This window comes from Solanum dulcamara, chromosome 11, assembly GCF_947179165.1.
Source record: "Solanum dulcamara chromosome 11, daSolDulc1.2, whole genome shotgun sequence".
NCBI classification, from domain to species: domain Eukaryota; kingdom Viridiplantae; phylum Streptophyta; class Magnoliopsida; order Solanales; family Solanaceae; genus Solanum; species Solanum dulcamara.
In genome coordinates, this window is record NC_077247.1 from 59,847,247 (window position 1) to 59,867,019 (window position 19,773).

Here is a 19,773-nt window from a genome sequence, read left to right on the forward strand (position 1 = left end):
TTATTTTATAAGTAAATGTTTGTGATTATAAACTTTCAAATACACATAATTTCATAAAGATTAATTAGTTAACAATAGTAGTAACCTAGCTATCCATTCATATAATCCTTTCGCATGGTATATGAAATTTTATCACACCATGATTTCCTTTTTTCAAATTTAAAATAATGTTTGTTTATTTTTTTATAAAATATAAACTTATGTATCAAGTTTTATATATTTTTTAAAAAATTGAAATTACGATTTGGAATCCCAAATCCTGCTTTTTTGGAGAATCAGGGATCGTAATTTGATGATCTCAAATTGCATGTCCAAACGCATACTTAGTCAAAATAATCAAAACCCAAAAGTAGGTTCTTCACATTTCCACCTCCAGACCTAGCAATGATCAATGATGAGATTTTTATTATTCATTTACGATGATAGAATTTGATATGATCAAAAGTTTCTGAGGTAGGAAATAACATAGAGATAAATATCGAATTGTCAAGTCTGTAGGTGCAAAGATGCACACAAGCAAATAGACTTGAATTTAAAAACACTCAAATTGCCTTCTCAAATATATACAGTATCTTAAAAGTAAATGATAAGTGATAGTGGTTTTTTTATTACTAAATTATGTTAAGAGGGTGATCAGATAAAAAATGCTGTAATAGTATCAACATGTTTAATTTCATCTTTCAGAATACAATTTCTTCTAATACAATTTTTTTTTTTTGTCTTGTATAGAAAGTTGGAATTGTTTGATGATTAAGGGACCATTTGAAAACTCCCCCATGCAACATGCAAATGTATCATTGATTGGTATTAATTAGTATGAACATTCATCCTCCTCAATGCTCATAAGAGTTGGAATTTGTCCATTGTCAACAAAATCAATCTTGTTCAATCTTACACAAGCGAGCACTTTCTCTGGCAGCTCCTCCGGTTTTTGTGCCTACAGGATTTAGAGTTATTTTTACGTTATCAGTGTATATAAGTTAAATCCGTGCACATCATTTATAAAGCCAAAGCATCAGCTCATTTTCTATTTCTCAATAAGTGAAAAGTATAATAACAAAAAACCTGAATTGTTAGACCAAGATCAAGTATGCCATGCTGTAAACGATCTCTGAATGCATCAAGTCCCCTTCTTGCTATGTAGCTGAAGCGATGAATGTCAAGATCAATCTCAAAGTAATTTGAGCCCTGCAATTAACAGAGAACAGGTAAATAGAGCTCGTTTTGATGTTCAAGAACAGCAAACACATTGCTAAACTGACTATTAACTAATGCCATAGATCGAGCAGTAAGTAAAAGATCATCACAGAATATATATATCCACCTCATAAAAGCTGTGTTGAGGGCGAGAAAGTACAGGTTTCTCGTTGTAACTATTCAAAAGCTTCCTTTCAGTTGAACTGGAAACAAGATCTTCTGGATTAACCGCCCCAACCATTATTTTCAACCTCTCTCTGAAAGAAACTATTGAATCTTTTGCAAATCCTTTAACCTTCTCCATATCATCATCAATAAGTTTCTGTCACATAAGCCAATAGAAAGAAAATCAAATTGGGAAACAAGTTCCACTGATTTCTCCCAATCCGCCAGTTCCACTAAAAAGTAAACGGCTTAGAGGATCATCACATTTTCATAAGGAAAAAAAACCATGTCAGCAAAAGTTTGATATAAATAACCCCTGTCCCAGGAGCAGGGGAAAAAATATAGAGACATGGGCGTGAACTAAAAAATCATCCCACTCTAAGTGTTGTCATCTCGATCAAGCAAGACTTAGATTTTCAGCTCTGTCAAGAAAGGAGAAAACACATGATAAGGCGTTTATCCTCTCAATGCCAGACTAGATGGAAACTCTTCCATTGTGAAAAGATGTTTAGCTTTCTTGTATAACCAACCAAATGCCAGATGGAGGAGTTTAAACAGGAAAAGGAACACCCCGAATCGAAAAACTTAGTTGACTTTTCAGGGACAAGGAGAATGAGAGAATATGTATAAGTTGTTGGTACAATTTAGTTTGAGGGAAATAAGTTATAAATGAGAAAATCTTGAGGATGTCACATATAGAAAGAAAGATGTCCTTTATTGGATGGAACAAAATAAAGAGTACTAGGTGCTCTCAAGAAAGCACCAAGATAGCAAATTTAACAAGCTCCCTTTCCTACCCTACTCAACCCTTTCCACTGTCCAGAAAGAAACGCTAAAGAAATCGGCATTAGCTTTCTGCCTCTACCATGCACAAAACCTCCATCCCTCAAGGAATTCACACACACAAAAAAAGTGGTGCTTTTGCTTGAAAAAGTTAGACATAACCTACCTTGATGCTGTCCTGGAACTGAGGAGAGACGTCTTTCTCCATAGTTTCAGAAAGTTTAAAATATACTACAAGGCTCAAGCTTTCCCCATCAGCATCACCAATAAACATTTGAGCAGGATATGTAGGTAACTGTACAGAAGTGCAACTTTATTTCATTAGTATAGAAAACTAAAAGATCTTTTATTTCCTTTGTGGGGAAGATGAGCGGGGGGGGGGGGGGGGGGGGCAAGTCTTGCCTGAATGTTGACAATTAGTAGTGGAGGTAATTTTCCACCTCCTTTTACAGAAGGAAGTTCAACATGTTGAGCAATGTGATTGATCTTTTTTGGGCGCAAAAATAAATCGACTCCAATAGGAGTATAAGGAGACACATTTGGAGCAGGTGATTTTTTCTTATCTCTACAATGCAAAGAAACAAACGGATAAATTATATTACGAAAGATCAACAGGACTGATTAATTGACAAAAAGGCCAAATTAAGAGCATACATGAAAAAACTACTGCTACGTAGCTTAAAGGTCGAGGGCTCAATCTCAGACCAACTTCCTGCAGTTGGCTTTTCTTCTGTACAACGAGGAACAATGAGCCCAGCCCTGGGACGCAAAAGATACTTTCTTGGTGCGCCTACAAGAGTACCATTATGGTTAATGTATTATAATGCTACCTTTGCATTAGTTTTTGCACATTTCTTTACATTACATAAGAAGGAAATTAAACAGGACTGTCACGTCATGATTCAGTAAGATAATATGGTTCTTAGATTACAAAATGACCAGGAGGTTATGAAACAAATTCCTCTCAAATGGGACTCAATTTATACTGAAGAGTAATGACTGAATGGAAAGTCACAAGGTACTTACGAAATCCATTTTTTTCTTCTTCAACAGATGTTCTCAGAGAGAGCCTTATAATTGTTGATTTCCTTACTTGAGAAACTCGACCTGAATTTGATGCATTAATGATCTTGTCACTGAAACTCATGGAAGAAACTAGCTTTGGTAGAGAAGACTATGATATGTAATAGAGTGAACACATGTACATAACTACATAAGGTTGCGAAGGGTATAGATTAAATTAAATGCTTTGATCTGAAGGACTATATGAACCTTGGAAAGCTAAGTTCACAAAGCAAAAATTATTCCAAGAATATTAATCATTCAGAAATTTCCACAAAAGATAGGATGAAAAACTCCGTCCCATAAATAACAATAGCTAAATGAAAGGGACAAAAACTAGCTAATGAACACATTAGCTATTCATAATCAAGCACTGGGTAATGAACAAGACGTGTTCTTGGTCCAAATACTGAACAAGTCATTCGCTACAAGTACGAAAACAAAGATACTAAAGTAGTTACCTCCATGAACACTACTGAATTCATCATCTGAGTCAGACTCAAAAATGCTGACTGTGTCAAACCATGCATCCTCTTGGCAAAGAACTGCAAAGCAGGTAAACCGCTCATTATTGCAAGTTCCTCAAACCAACTAAACTCCTCTCGAAATGCTTTGAAGAGAAATGAACAATCACATGGACCGTCTTGTCAACAGAAAATCACCACAATATACTTAAAGCAGGGTATACTCTTCAGAAAATACATCCATGAATCAATGAACTATATTTAAGGCCATCAACAAAATAAAAAGTAGCAAATTAAAATGGCTTAATTTGATAGATTTATCATCAATCATAAGCATATGAAATGGATAAGTTTCGAAATAAGAAACAGAAATATCACATACCATTGGCATCTATTTGACTATGGTACCACTGCATCTGAGTAATATGGACTTTAGAATTGGAGCACTCAGATCTTCTGCAGGTTGTGGTTTTGTGAACAAACTCACTAACTGCAATATCTGTAACCAGTGCTCCAGCATCACTATTTAATTTTGAAACAGATTTTGAATTCTTTCCATGGTACTTTCTAGGGCGACCAGGAAATTTCTTCCTCATTTTGATAGGAATTGCTGGAGTTGATACACAAGCACCCATTCCTCTAACTCGGGTGACAAATTTCTCTGCCAATCAATACTATCCCATACGAGACACCACTTCCAGGTGGAACACAAGAAATAAGGATACCTAGCACATGCATAAGAGAAAAAATTTAGAAATGTGTAGTTATAGTACTAGTACAACAACTACGACCTCAATCTCACACAACCTGCGGCAGTTATATGAATCCTCAATGACCATGTTGCTTATAGTATTCTAACCCCAAAGCATGAAATTTTCGTTAGTGAAAATAATTATCCGTCATAGGTATATGCATGATATCCATATAATAATTACTTAAGCAGATTATTTAGCTCTACTGGACAAAGAAAGTTAAGAGAGTATTAGCATCTTGAACTAACAGCAAGATATGTAAAATGATTAGTTTCAGAAGAGTGAACAAAGCTAAGGAAGTGCCATAGTGAACAAAGCTAAGGAAGTGCCATAGTGAACAAAGCTAAGGAAGTGCCATTCTTACTCTCAAAACTCAGTAAAAGTTCCAAAATTAAGCATCACCCGTCTGCAAAGAAGCATTTAATTAAATCAACATTAATTAGTCTTTATTTGGCAGTTCACAAATCTATTGAAGACCTGAAATAGACATCTTCTTGCAATAAAACCCAAAAGACAACTAAATAAATTCTACAAGCTGCACGTCAGTTGTTTCATGTGATTTGCAGATGAGAAGGAAGAAAGGAAAAAAAAAAAAAAAAAGGAAAGGTAGGGACATAGAAGTAAGATTATTAAAAGTAAGTGACAAGATAAGCTGTTTTTCCCCCACATTTTTAATTTCAATTTTATAAGTTGCCTTGCCTTTTTCAAAACGATATGGCAGAAAGAGATGGAATGAACATGATGAGTCTTTTTTTTTTACTTTCCGAGACTGAATCAAATTAAAATATGTCATATCAGCTATAATCTAAGTTGCACAAACTCGTACCCATTTGAGATTCTCCAAAAATACACTAGTTTGAACTCACACCCATTAACATTTTTAAATAGTACGATCAAGATAGGCAATAATTGAAAGAAGCAAACGGATCACATCAAAATTAGCAGAGGACAAAATCCATAAAGGCAATGGATAAAACGCACCCAAACGGACAAATAAATAAGAACAACTTCTTCTTAACAACAGGGAGAAAAATGCAGATGAAAGTGAAAGCAGAAAACCCCAAAATAAGAACCAGGAGTATCAACCCAAAAAAAAAACGACGAACTATAATGTCAACAATTTATGAATCAGCAGACCTTAAAAAGGGAAAATTTCAAAAATAATATCCTACAATTTGAAACCATGAAATTCAAAAAGCAATACGAATAGAAAATGAATTCACAAAGAAATGAATAGAAAGCTAGGAAATGCGATTCAACAACAATGTCAACAAATACGAAGAAATAAGGGCATACGTGGCGTCGGCTGAAGATGAAGAAGAGAAAACAAAAATGGAGGAATACAGAGAATAGGAGGAGGAAGTGTGGGTCCGACGTCGGATCCAAACACACTTCCGAACCTTCTCTGTACACAACCTGATCTTATTATTTATATATATACAAAACTAGTTTTTTTTTTCTGGTTATATATATGGATAGATAGATATGTATATGTGTTAGGATTTGATGGAGTGATTATATAAATATATAGATAGAGAAATTTTTACAGAGGAATGAGAAAAACCAGGAGGAAGACGAAAAGGAGGACGGACACAAACGTCCTTTAACATTTCTGTTTGTTTATATAGTTACTGGCGCCACTCCTCTCTATTTGTTGATTAATTCTTCTATTATTATTTCATTTTATATTATGTAAAAAAATATTAGAAATGTAACGAAAGAAAAAGACAGTGGATGTTCCATTTTCATGCACACACTACTCTCTTCCTTATTCTCTAATTTTCTTGGATTTAAATAGCCTTGCGGATTGAAGAATTAATATATAGAATTTGCTCAACTCTCTCTCTTTCTTTTACTATCTCTTTTTCTTATTAATTTGCTAACTTGGTTTGTTTTATAACACGTTATCAGCACGAGCTTTCATCACTTTGAGTTATTTTAAAAAGGTAACAAAAATAAAAAAATATGGATATGCCTCAAATTTTGTTTGGATCAATAATCAATCACAAGGATATTTGTGTAATTGATAGTGGAACGACTCGTGCCATTTTTAAAGACGAGAAATATTTTTTCTACTTGCTTAGAAGAAAAGCAAACGTTACGAGAATTTTTGGTAATTCAAAAATGATTGAAGGCTCCGGAAGAATATTTCTGCCTAAGGGGACAAAGATTGTTATAGAAGATGCACTGTTCTCTTCTAAATCCCCAAAAAACTTGTTAAATTTTAAAGATATCCGCAGAAATGGATATCATGTTGAGACATTAAATAAAATGAATATTGAATACCTTGGTAAAACCAAGAGTGTCTCAGGCCAGGAATATATCTTGAAAAAATTACCAACTTTGTCGTTTGGCCTATATTATGCAGAAATAAGTGCAATTGAAGCACATTTGATCGTAAACCAAAAGTTTACTGATCTAAATACCTTTGTGTTATGGCATGATCGAATAGATCATCCTAGATCAATAACGATGAGACGAATTCTTGAAAAATCAATTGGGCATCCGTTAAAGAACTTGAAGATTCTTACGAATGATGAATTTTCATGTGCTGCTTGTTATCAAGGCAAATTAATTGCTAGACCATCAACCCTAAAGGTTGACATCGAATCTCTTGATTTTTTAGAGCGTATACATAAAAATATATGTGGACCTATTCATCCACCTAGTGGATTGTTTAGATATTATATGGTCCTAATAGATGCATCATCAAGATGGTCTCATGTGTACCTCTTATCATCTTGCAACCTGGCGTTTGCGAAGTTATTAGCACAAATAATAAGATTAAGGGCGTAATTCCTAGATTATCCAATTAAAGCTATTTGCCTTGATAATGCTGGAGAATTTACATCGCAAGCTTTTGATGATTGCTTATCAATTAGGATAAAAATTGATCATCATGTTGCTCATTTTCCTACTCAAAATGGCCTTGCAGAGTCATTTATTAAGCGCATACAATTGATAGAAAGACCTCTACTTAAGAAAAAAAATTGCTGATTATTGTTTGGGGTCACGCTATCTTACATGTAGCAGTACTTGTACGATTCAGACCGACTAATTATAATAATTAATCTCTGTCACAATTAGTATTTGGTCATGAGTCAAATATAGCTCATCTACGAATTTTTGATTGTGCGGTATATGTGCCTATAGCACCACCACAACATTCAAAGATGGGCCCTCAACGAAGGTTGGGCATATATGTTGGGTTTGACTTACCTCTATAATTTGCTACCTTGAACCGTTGATAGGAGACTTATTTACTGCTCGATTTGTAGATTATCGATTTGATGAAACAATTTTTCCGCAATTAGGGGGAGAGAAAAAGGAACCCGAAAGAGAAATTGCATGAAAAGTTTCATCACTATTTCATTTTGATCCACGTACCCGCACATATAAGCAGAAGGTCCAGAAGACCATCCACTAACAAAAAATAGCAAATCAAATTCTAGATGCATTTACTGATTTGAAATGGTAATTAAGTCATATATCCCTGCAGTGAATGTGCCTATCCGAATTGATGTCCCAAAAGGACCATTTATTAGTATCATAACTTCTGAATCCCAAACATGCCTATAGCGTGGTAGACCATTGGGTTCAAAGGATAAAAATCTTAGAAAAAGAAGCGTGAGAAATAATAAAGATGATACGACAAAAGAACCTTCTAAAGAAGGTCAAAATTTGAGTAATCCTGATATTCCTTAAGAAATCAGTGAACCCGAGACTCAAGTGAATGAAGACTTTCAATAAGTTCTACCGGTGATGAGATAAATTTAGATCGATCAAAAATCATGATGGATAATATTTTTGCACATAATATTGCACTTAACCTCATGTAAGATAGTGAAAGCCTTGAGCCTAAATTCGTCGAAGAATATCGACGTAGATGTGATTGGACAGAATAACAAAAGGCAATTCAATCAGAATTAGACTCACTTGTTAAACGTGAGGTTTTTGGACTTGTAGTTCAAACCCGTGAAAGTGTAAAATCAATTGGCTATAAATGGGTTTATGTGCGAAAACAAAATGAGAAAAATAAAATTGTAAGATACAAAGAACGCCTTGTTGCACAAGGATTCTCTCAAAGACCCGTGGTCAACTATGAAGAAACATATTCACCTGTTATGAATGAAATAACTTTTCGATATCTTATCAGTTTAGTTGTATAAAAATCTTGAAATACATCTAATGGATGTAGTTACAACTTACCTTTATGATTTATTTGATAATGAAATTTACATAAAAATTTCAGAAGGATTGAAATTGCCTGAAATATGTACTAAGTCTCGGGAGATGTACTCAATTAAATTGCAAAAATCATTATATGGTCTGAAACAATCAGAGCGTATGTGGTATAATAGCCTTAGTGAGTACTTGATAAATGAAGGTTATATAAATGATGTCATTTAATCATGTATTTTTATTAAGAAAACGGAATCAGAGTTTGTTATACTTATCGTTTATTTTGATGAATAAATCTCATTGAAACCCCTGAAGAGGTCCAAAAGGCGATTGAATATCTATAGAAAGAATTTGAGATGAAAGATCTTGAAAAGATAAAACTTTGTCTAAGTCTGCAAATTGAACATTTAGCATACGGGGTTTTTGTCCACCAATCTGTCTACACTGAAAAAATCTTAAAATAATTTACATGGACAAAGCACAACCAATAAGTATCTAATGGTTGTTCGATCACTTGAAGTGGATAAAGATCCATTTTGACCTCCAGAAGAGAATGAAAAATTTCTTGGTCCTGAAGTATCATATCTCAGTGTTATTGGTGCACTTATGTATCTTGCTAACGCAACCAAGTCTAATATAATATTTTTTTATTAATTTTTTGGCAAGGTATAGTTCATCCCCAATGCGAAGACATTGGAACGGTATCAAACATATTTTACGATACCTAAAGAGTACCATTGATATGGGTTTGTTTTATACTAACAAAGATTGTGCAGATCTTATTGGTTATGCAGATGCAGGTTATTTATCAGATCCACATAAAGCTCGATCTCTAACAGGCTATCTATTTACATAAAGGGGAACTACTATATCATGACGATCTACAAAGCAGTCTATTATTATTACTTCTTCAAATCATTCTGAAATAATAGCAATTCATGAGGCAAGTAGAGAATGTGTATGGTTGAGATCGATGATACAGTTCATCAAAGAAAGATGCGGCCTGAAAAATGATGTTAAAGTACCCACAGTTATATTCGAAGACAATGTCGCGTGCATAGTTCAATTGAAAGGTGGCTTCATAAAAGAGGATAGAACGAAACATATTTCACCAAAATTATTCTTCACACATGATCTCTAGAAGAATGGTGATATTGATGTACAATAAGTTCGTTCGAGTGCTAATCTTGCAGATTATTCACAAAGGCATTACCAACATCAACTTTTGAGAAACTAAGATATAAGATTGGAATGCGTCGTCTCCAAAATATCAAATGAAGTTTGCATCCGCGGGAGTAAAATACGCGTTGTACTCTTCCCTTAATCAAGGTTTTGTCCTACTGAGTTTTTTTGGTAAGGTTTTTAATAAGGCAGCACTCAAGACGTATTACCATATGTGTGTATTCTTTTTCCTTCATTAGACTTTTTTTCACTGGGTTTTTCCTAGTAAAATTTTTAATGAGGCACATTACACGAGGACATCCAAGGGGGAGTATTATGAAAGAAAAAGATAGTGGATGTTCCACTTTTATTAAAGGAACCCACTACTCTCTTCCTTATCCTCTGATTCCCTTGGCTATAAATAGCCTTGCGGATTAGAGAATTAATATATAGAATTCTCTCAACTCTCTCTCTCTTTCTTTTACTATCTTTTTTTCTTATTAATTTGCTAAGTTGGTTTGTTTTATAAAAAGAAATTATTACTAATATAATTTAGACACTGATTAAGATACTTTCAATTTTATACTAGTATGATTATTTTATCTAATACGTCAAATACAGAATGAGTTCTTAAAATCGCGAGTTGAAATGTGACATTTTGTTCATTAAGATATTTTAGAAATTTGCGTATGTTTAAAGAATTTTATACTACTAAATTAGGTGGACTAATAACCCGTTATGTCATGTATCAAGTGTAATATTGTAATCTGTATTTTTTCATAAATATTGTGATATATTTTACTTTAGCCGAAGATCGTTTTATCAAAAACAACCTTCCCTCCTTTACAGGAGGGTCATTTTAAATCTTATTTTATGGTTGTTGTAATGTCATAATCTAACATATTGAGTAATAGTCTTTTATAATAATATAAGTTAAATTATATTTATAGTACGTGAAGAAAAATACTCTATAACTTAAAACAATTTTTTTAATAAAAAAATTATTGGAAACTTAAATTATATTTATAACAATTGCCTACATTCATTGTATTGTCCGTCCACTTCCTTAAATTTCACGGTCAAGTTTTTCCTCTCGTTTGATAAGAGTATTAATCAGTCCAATTCTAACAATTAAGTAGATGTGGGTAGGGCTGGGCATTCGGTATTCGGTTCGGTATTTACAAAGTTTGAGTTCGAAAATTCGATAATCGGTAATTCAAAGTATATACCAAATACCGAACTTTCAAACTTCGGTTCGGTAATTCGGTAATCGGTAAATCAAAATTCGGTTCGATACGGTATTCGGTAATCCCATATTGAAGTTGAAGTCCACACGAAATATGTTAGTACATCATATTCACATTAGCAACAATAAAAGATGTGAAGATTTCATTTAAAAGCATGAGAAAAATGTAGGAAATATTCTGAAAAACTCAGACTAAGAATATTTCATTTACCTGTTTAACAATGAAGACTAAAAAAAATACCATGAACCTTGATTAGAATTTACAATTTAGAATACAAAGTCCTTAAGTCCAATAACTATTCTCAAGCCTTGGATTGCAATGTACATCGCTTTAAGTGTACTGAGAAATGTGTTACAATGGAGGACATCTAACACCTATGCTAATTCATTGACAAGCAAAGCAGAGAAGTGAAAGATGAAATGCACTATTTCTTTGAATAGAATTGCCAAGCACCATGAGTAACAACAACAACCTGCACATGAGTAACAACCTGCATTTCTAAAATCTGCAGATGAGTAACAACCTGCAACAACAACAAGGACATACAACAGCCACCAAAAGTCCAAAACAGGATAGCAACAACTTGTAACAACAAGGACATACAACATGCAACACCCTGAATTGAAAGGCTCAAGTGCTCAACCAGTCAACCTTCAGCAGTTTATGGACCTGCAATAGAAACATAAGCAGTAAGAGGATGAAACTTTGGGTGTTGAATACTTGAATGAATTCATCAAAAGCAGGGGAACACTGCAACACATAACAACAACAACAAACAATAGCAATCAACAACACCCACCTGCAGCAGCAATAATTGATATCTGCAACACACAACAATAGCAACAAACAACATAAGCTGCAGCAGCTATACCACACCTGCAATACACAACAACAACAGTCAATAACACCACCTGCAGCAGCAATAATTGCCACCTGCAACACACAACTACAGCAACAAAAAACATAAGCTGCAGCAGCTAAACTACACCTGCAACACACAACAACAGCAACAAACAACAGCACTCAACAGCATAATTGATCCAAAATCTGAAAATGCTTCCAGATGTTGCAGGTTGCAATAATTTCCAGCATTAGTCGAACGACATTGAAAAAGTTAGTCGACTTAAATTAATGTTATAAAACATTACAATCAAACATGAGCCTCAGAAGACAGAAATAGTAGCAGCAGAGGAAACAGAGAACAAAACTTCATTGTAACGATGTTGTGTTATAGGATACAATAAGCACAGACAGTTTGAACTGAGAACACATCATTACATCAATACATCATAGCTTGGAATTTTTGCTCAATAAATAGCTCTTCACACCATCCATAACTGATCCAAAATCTGCTTTCACTATTTTTCAGCTTGAACAATGCAGTCAATATCATCCATAGCTAAAAAGAATTTAAAATGTGTCAACAATTAAACAAAGTAAAAAAATATAAAAATAAAATACAAAAACTGAAAAACATACCAAGTTCAAGTTTCATAAGATTATTAAAATCTTCTTCTTCAACATTTATGAGATAAGGCTCATTTCGACACCAATCTTAAAGACAAATAATATGCAAAATCACAAAATAAAATAAAAAATTCACATTCCCATATACAAAAATTAAGAGTAGTTATTAGAAAGAGGGATGGGATGACTTACAGTTAGGAGGCAAGTGTTGTGTCTTGTGTGAGTCTTGGTTCAGAAAATGTCAATACAACAAATATGTCAATACAACAAATATGTGAGTCTTGGTTCAGAAAATGGGGTGTATAGATATATTTGTCCACTTTTTTCAACTAAACTCAAAAAAGGACAAAAACTTCATAATCTATTTGAAATGGAATTTAGGGTACGCGTATTATTTGGGGGGAAATAGAGACAGAATGTGAAGAAAGACTGAAAGAGGAAGAGGAAGAGAACTAGAGAAGAAGCAAAGAGAACTTACCTTCAAGTGAAGCGGTGAAGATGAAGGCGGCGTGAAGTGGTGAAGGTGATGGCGGCGTGAAGCGGTGAAGCTAATGGCGGCTTGAAGCGATGAAGGTGAAGGCGGCGTGAAGCAGTGAAGCTGATGGCCGCGTGAAGCGGTGAAGGCGTAAAGCTGAAGGGCTGAAGGCGGCGTGAAGACTGAAGCGGTAGACTCAATCTGAAGAGTGAAGACTGAAGTTGTGAAGTCTGAAGTATAGGGGTGATTAGGTTAAGTGTTAGTGTGTAATGTGTTAGCCTGTTAGGGATAATTGGGCTGGAGTAGTGGACTTCATTAGTTAAATTGTAGGAATGGGCCTATAGCCCTTTATGTTTAAAAGACATTTTTAGGAGGCCCAATAGAAATAATTTCGGTATTCGGTAACCAAATACCGAATGGAAAAATTATAAATACCGAAACCGAATTCGAAATACCGAAATATTAAATTTCGGTACCGAATACCGAACCGAAGTACCGAATACCGAATACCGAAATACCGAAATAGCCGGTTCGGTTCGGTAATTCGGTTTTCGGTATTTTATGCCCAGCCCTAGATGTGGGAGCCTAATCCAAGACAATTAGGTTGAAACCACTCACGATGGCAGAGTTTTTCAACTATATTATTATTTTTTAAAAATAAAGTATTTATGACAAGAATAAAATCAGAGAGAGGGGGGCGTTAAAGAGAATTTTAAAAAGTTGTAGGCTTTTTATTTAATGGCATTGTTAGAAATTAGAATCTGTTAAAAGTGAGAAACACTTATTATAGAAGTAAATTTTGATATTTCTTTTCTCAAAAAAATGTCTACAAAGTCCATTCATTTCACGTTGGAGCTATGTTAATAAGAAATATAAATACGCGACCAATTTGCTATAGGCCAAGGTATACATATACCAAAAGTTTAATGGATGATAATATATATATATATATGAGTTGAGCTCAAAGTAATTGATGCAAATTATAATATCCACCTTGCTTCTAGCAGACAAGACGTGTCTTGATCAGTTTGCTTCAAGACAGAAGCAAAAGATTAAAGAAAAGTACAGTTTACTTCATTCATAAAAAAAGGCATAATAGCTAACACACATAGTTTAAACTTTAAACTAAAAGATACTCATATATCTTACTTTCAAGTTCAAGCTGTCGTGAAAGATGTGTTATCTATAGCTAGTCATTTACAAACAAACCTTTTATTTAATTGTTGATACTGTCTTTTGCACTTACACTTATTGTGATCTCTCAATTTGCAACATCATTTTAAACTCCTTTTTCGATTGGCAATATTAGAGGTGAACCTGAAAATTTAAATTAATGAATTCATTAGCATTAAAAATTGTATATTCATATATAATATGAGTATTTAATAAATTTTCACATTAAAAATATAATATTTTATTCAAATGAATTTGCAGGTGCACAACGAGTTGCATGAGCCCACTTGGTAATATATATATATATATATATATATATATATATATATATATATATATATATATATATATATTATTTAATTCATTAATTGATGGAGTGAAGAGGTCCATCGTATCATATTATACAAATGGAAGAGCATATTTGGGAATTATCGAAGAGAAAACAGATGCATGTGATGATGGATAAATAATGCAATGTTCTCAAGGCTCATAATTATATCACTGGATAATAAAGCTGTGTTTTTTAATACGATTTCATGTCATGTGGCATTGCCTGTTTACTACTAATAATCACTCGTATTTTTTTGGAGAATTTAAACAATTAAAATACCTTGTTTTATGGCCCTTGTGTCTAACTAATTTCACACATAACGCCACATCTAGCTATACCAGTTGGCGCTCTTCAACTTTTTTAAAGTTATTATCAATATATTCTTCGATTTCATGTAACTGGTAGTATTTAATTCCCATCTCAAATTAGTTGTCATATTTCTCTTTTATTCATTGTTGCTTGTCTATAATGGCTAGGAGTAATTGATGTTTTGAAATTGCGATAGATAATTTGAGACAGATAAATTATAATTATTACACTCAAGGATATAATTCGATGCAAGGGCGAATTTAGTATAAAAATTGTGGTGCACGTGAATACATGCTTTTTCCACTAAACTAGATATTTTATGTAAATTAAGTCAATATTGATTATTTGTTGGCACTCATGCTTAAAAAAAAAAAGAGTTGAATGACGCACTTAATTAATGTTGAGTTATTTATCTAATGAAGGGATGCACCCGGAATTCAGAATTCTCGCAGAGAATAAGCCCACCACTTGACCATGGGCCTTCGCACATGGATCTAATGAAAATGAACATGGGCCGAATTTCTCCTCACTTGAACTTTACTACCAACCTCTACTCGGAGAGTTTCCTAATGGGGAACTTACATAGATGTACACTAGATGAACTAGTTTCTGCTTGGAATTACATGTGTACTGTACTCCTTCTGTCCCAAACTAGATACAACCAAATCTCATTATAACAGTATCGTCTGCCAGGATATCCTTTAGTTGCTATAGTAAATAGGTATTATAGAAAAATATAATATTACGTAAGTTTCAAAAAAAATTGATCGTTATAATGACTTGTTGTTGTAGAGGATGAATGTTATAGAGACGTCTGACTATATCGGTTTTTTTTTCTTTTCGAGAGTCAATTTGACTCATCTTCGAAGTTAAATTAATTAGATCAAACTCAGAATTTTCAAATTAAATTTATATATTCAAAAAATTATATGACTATAAATTACAAAGAAAATTCATGTTAATATGATAAAAATATATGTTTTTAAATCAAAATTCACATCATTTAAATCTCGAAAAGAAAAAACTACAAGTAATTTAGGATGGACTATGGAGGGAGCATTTCATAGATATATTATACACTACACAATCGAAGCTGATTTCTCGATTTGGCAGTAGTAACCCAGCCAGCCAGCCATTATATTCGAAGGAAAAAAGCGAACAATGTCCTTTTTACAATAGCACAATTCAATCTTGAAGAGATCAAAGTTGGACAAGATGTGTAGTTCATTCCATAGCCAAAGTCGTATTTATAAGTTAAACGTCTCAATCAGGGCCGGAGCCATCTATTGCTAAGGGGTCATTCATATCTCCTTCGACAAAAATTTATACTATTTATACATGATATATATATTTTTTTTATGAATATATAATAAATATGAATTCCATTCGGCAAGTTATTATATCTGAACGCCCTGATTTCGCCATAGGTCTCAATGACCATGAACAAGAACTGACCATCCGTCATCGATAACTTAAGTAAATATGGAATACACGTGATCCTATAGATTTTGCTTTAGATTGCGTTGTTTTCTTTGGTGACGATACCAAGATATAGTGATCTTGAAAAAAATGAACGAGAACACAGAGTAATGTTCATCTTCACCCTGTGAAAACAAAAGTTACGTGATCTAACAACAACGTACTGAAAATAACAGGGAAAAAGAAAGTTTTTCTAAGTAAAAAAGGTGCAGATTGGTGGTAGATCAATTGAGCTCCATAGGGACAATTCACTATCGTAAGTAGTTTCTTCTGAAATCGTGGAAGAAGATGATCCTGTTTCCAGTGAAGTAGAAGATCGTCCAGTTTCTGATGAACTTTCTGAACTGTATTCACTATCTTTCTTCTCATTAACTCCTTCTTCATGAATTTTCTTCTCTTCCTCCTCGTTACGGTTTCTTTTGCATGCATTCCTCAATCTGCTTAATTGCTCTGATCTTCCTCCGGATTTCAGCTTCAACTTTAAGCATTCTGTAATTCCGTTGAAAGCATAAAGTGATGCTGAGAATTTCCTCTCGTAATTCATCCTCCTCATAGCTTCGGTTAGCATCGATGACTCGTCTCCATAAATCATCCCCTGTTCAATTGTTTCTGATGAATTAATCTCTTCAGCTATCTCAAATGGTGAATAGTAATATGATGATCCAATTTCATCAACAAATTGGAAGTCAATTGGCTCTACCACTACATCTCCTATATCAGTATTGTTTTCCTCTTCTTCTGCGTCCTCTTCCACAATATTATTAATCTCTCCAGCAATTGAGTTTTCATCGTTTTTCACAGGCTGAATTACACTATAATCGTTTTCAGTCAAGCATGCCTCCAAGGTGTTTGTGACATTGCTCACGTTAATTGCACTCATATTACTGATCATGTTGTTATCAGTAATCAGATCTTCAGGATCCTTCAGATACTCCATATACTGTAAATCCGAAAAATAAGTTTCTTCTTCTCTGAATTCTTCTCCCTGTTTGTCCTGATCATGATTTTCGGCCACGGGTTCATCAGAAGAAGAAGAAGAAGAAGAAGCCGCAGCAGCAGCAGCGGCTAAGGAATTGTTTCTAGCTTTGAGCCTATTAATAAGAAGATTAGTGATTTTCGAAGGAAGAGCTGGAGTAGAAGAAGAAGATGAAGAACAGGGCCAGAAATTCGTGCGAGTATTAGCTCCACGAAGTAAACAAGCAGCTTCATCATATGCCCTTGCTGCTTCTTCAGCTGTGTCAAAGGTACCTAACCACACCCTTATTTTTTGTATAGTATCTTTAATTTCAGCTACCCATCTACCTGATGGCCTCTGTCTAACACCCACGAATCTCTTTCGTGCTCGCCGCGCTCCTCCAAGTGCGGCTGCAACAACAGTTTCCTTTACCATTTCGTCCCAGGCCACATTCCCTTGATTAACATCATTGCGGGGTTTTTCACCAAGTCCCTCAATGGCCCTTCGTTTCCTAGCCATCGCACGAGCGTTAAGAGTGTTAGTATATTAAAGTACAATCACAAAAAATGATGAATTGTGACTTTAATCATGGATTTGTGATAGTTCTTGTGCAGAACTTAGGTTGGTGTGAAGTGGTATTTATATGAAGTTTATTCATCTTGTTAAGATTTTAAAAATAATTTGTGCTTCTTGTGACAACAAATGGAAGGTTTCTGATTGATAAAACTACAGAAAACAAAAGGATTTAATTTTTAATAGGTAGTTTGACCCAGCCAAAGATTGCAGTTTCTTGTTTCATATTTTAAGAGATATAACTTGTTTTCTGGGATAAAGTATGTGGCATGAGTTTGGTCACTACAATATTTCTGATTTGTCTTCTTATTATATAAGTACAACATGATGGAGATAATTAATTCACATTATATGTCACTTATCAATGCATTTATTAATTAATAAATTCCTTTTCTGATCTTCAAGGCGATGGACATTGAAATTATCACTTGTGAAAGAGACATGGTGCATCATTGTTCCGTGCATGAAACACACAGGAAACCATGATGCTGAATGATCCTTCATTTACAAAAAGGAACTCAAAGCATCTATCTGCCTAACGTTAAAACTTATTATAAAAAGAAAAAAAAATTATCCACAAGTGACGAATCTTAGAACTTAATTATTGTTGGCCTAATTTTACCCATATTGTCTGTTTTGGGTCAATATGCAATTAACACTTATCACCCATGTAGCAAGAATTTGCCTTCTCCATCGCACGTACTTTATTACCCCATCCGTTAAATAAATTTTAAAAAATAAATATATGGTGACGCTCATAACAAGAATCAGCGTAGCTAAATTTTCATATTTTCGATTTGCATCAATTATAATTTACATATTTAGATACCACTTTGAAAATTACTCCTACATATCACTATATAAAGTATAGTTTGTTTGTTTTTTTCAAACATCAAAATGTGCAAACTGACATGTACTATATTCGAGATAGTTTGAGTAGCTGGTGTTAGTTACAATATTACTATGTTTTTATGTCACTCTTAACACTTTTGTTTGGATGTTGTTAATTACTTATTGTTTCATAATGTATCATATTATATTATATTGTGTTGTATTGTATTATATTATTTTAATGATATAATGGTTTGTCTTCGTTACATAATGTCACACATCCATAATTTGAATGATAAATCTACAAGAAAAGTAGGGTATGAGTAGAGCTACTGTTAAAAGGTTAGATAAATGATAAAATAAAATTATTAAATAATAAGTAAAGACTATATGAGAAGAAAATATTAAAGTAACGATGTGATGACACCAAATCGATCGTTACACAAAATGGGTTTTTCATCGTTATCTAACGATGAATTTTAACGATATAATACAATAAAATTTAATTAGATAGCAATTAAAATAAATATTATATTTAAACTAATAATACAATACAATACCACGAGTAACAATCCTCCAAACAAGGTATAAATGTTGAACCATAGAAATAGAAAAAGGTTGACAACATAACTTTGTATGATTAACCAAACCGTTAAAAAAATATACTTGAGAGAGAGAAAATAAATATAGAAGAAATTATTCAAATGCAAATGGAACTTTTTCTTTTTTCCCCTCTTCTTTTGGCGAAAGCCTTATTAACAAACAACGGAAGGAAAAACAAAAAAATAGTTATTAAAGGCACAAAAATGCCAATTACGTCCGTTGTGCTGGTTTTAGTTATTTCGTTCCTTTCTAAATAGCCGTAGAACTCCCACTAGTAGTTGCATGCCAGGTGGAATTTGTTTTTTTTTAACACGGAAAATATGTTGGGATAGTTATTTCATTCTATCACGTTCAATTAGAGATCTTAAATTTAAGCTCCAAAAATAAAGAGAAACTTTAGATAAGGTATCTTAATACTCCCTTTGTCCCTATTTACTTTTCAAATACTACCTAATTTGATTTTCTTTTTTATTTGTCATTTTTGGCAAATTAAGGAAGGACCATTTTTTTCTTCCTATTATACCCTTAATTTATTAATATAGAATTATTGTCTTTGAAAAATGT

General features: G+C 33.5%; 2 protein-coding genes across 3 annotated transcripts; both read right to left on the bottom strand.

Moving 5' to 3' along the window:
- Nucleotides 1-602: 602 nt before the first annotated feature.
- LOC129873682 (uncharacterized) lies at nt 603-5,958 on the bottom strand. Of its 2 annotated transcripts, XM_055948817.1 has the most exons (11): nt 5,720-5,958; nt 4,788-4,829; nt 4,054-4,396; nt 3,669-3,752; nt 3,172-3,252; nt 2,800-2,935; nt 2,548-2,710; nt 2,312-2,440; nt 1,325-1,519; nt 1,066-1,188; nt 603-937 (listed from the first exon to the last, which is right to left on the bottom strand). In XM_055948817.1, exons 3-11 carry the CDS (start codon nt 4,304-4,306, stop codon nt 812-814), a joined length of 1,290 nt encoding a protein of 429 aa, XP_055804792.1. In that variant the 5' UTR covers nt 4,307-4,396; nt 4,788-4,829; nt 5,720-5,958; the 3' UTR covers nt 603-811. The 2 variants fall into 2 exon arrangements, with proteins under 2 accessions (XP_055804792.1, XP_055804793.1); XM_055948818.1 differs by lacking the exon at nt 5,720-5,958 and having other exon boundaries at nt 4,788-4,833.
- Nucleotides 5,959-16,183: 10,225 nt separating this feature from the next.
- LOC129873922 (ethylene-responsive transcription factor ERF119-like) lies at nt 16,184-18,013 on the bottom strand. Its single transcript, XM_055949115.1, has one exon. The coding sequence runs from the start codon at nt 17,719-17,721 to the stop codon at nt 16,441-16,443; it is 1,281 nt and encodes a 426-aa protein (XP_055805090.1). The 5' UTR covers nt 17,722-18,013; the 3' UTR covers nt 16,184-16,440.
- Nucleotides 18,014-19,773: the final 1,760 nt, after the last annotated feature.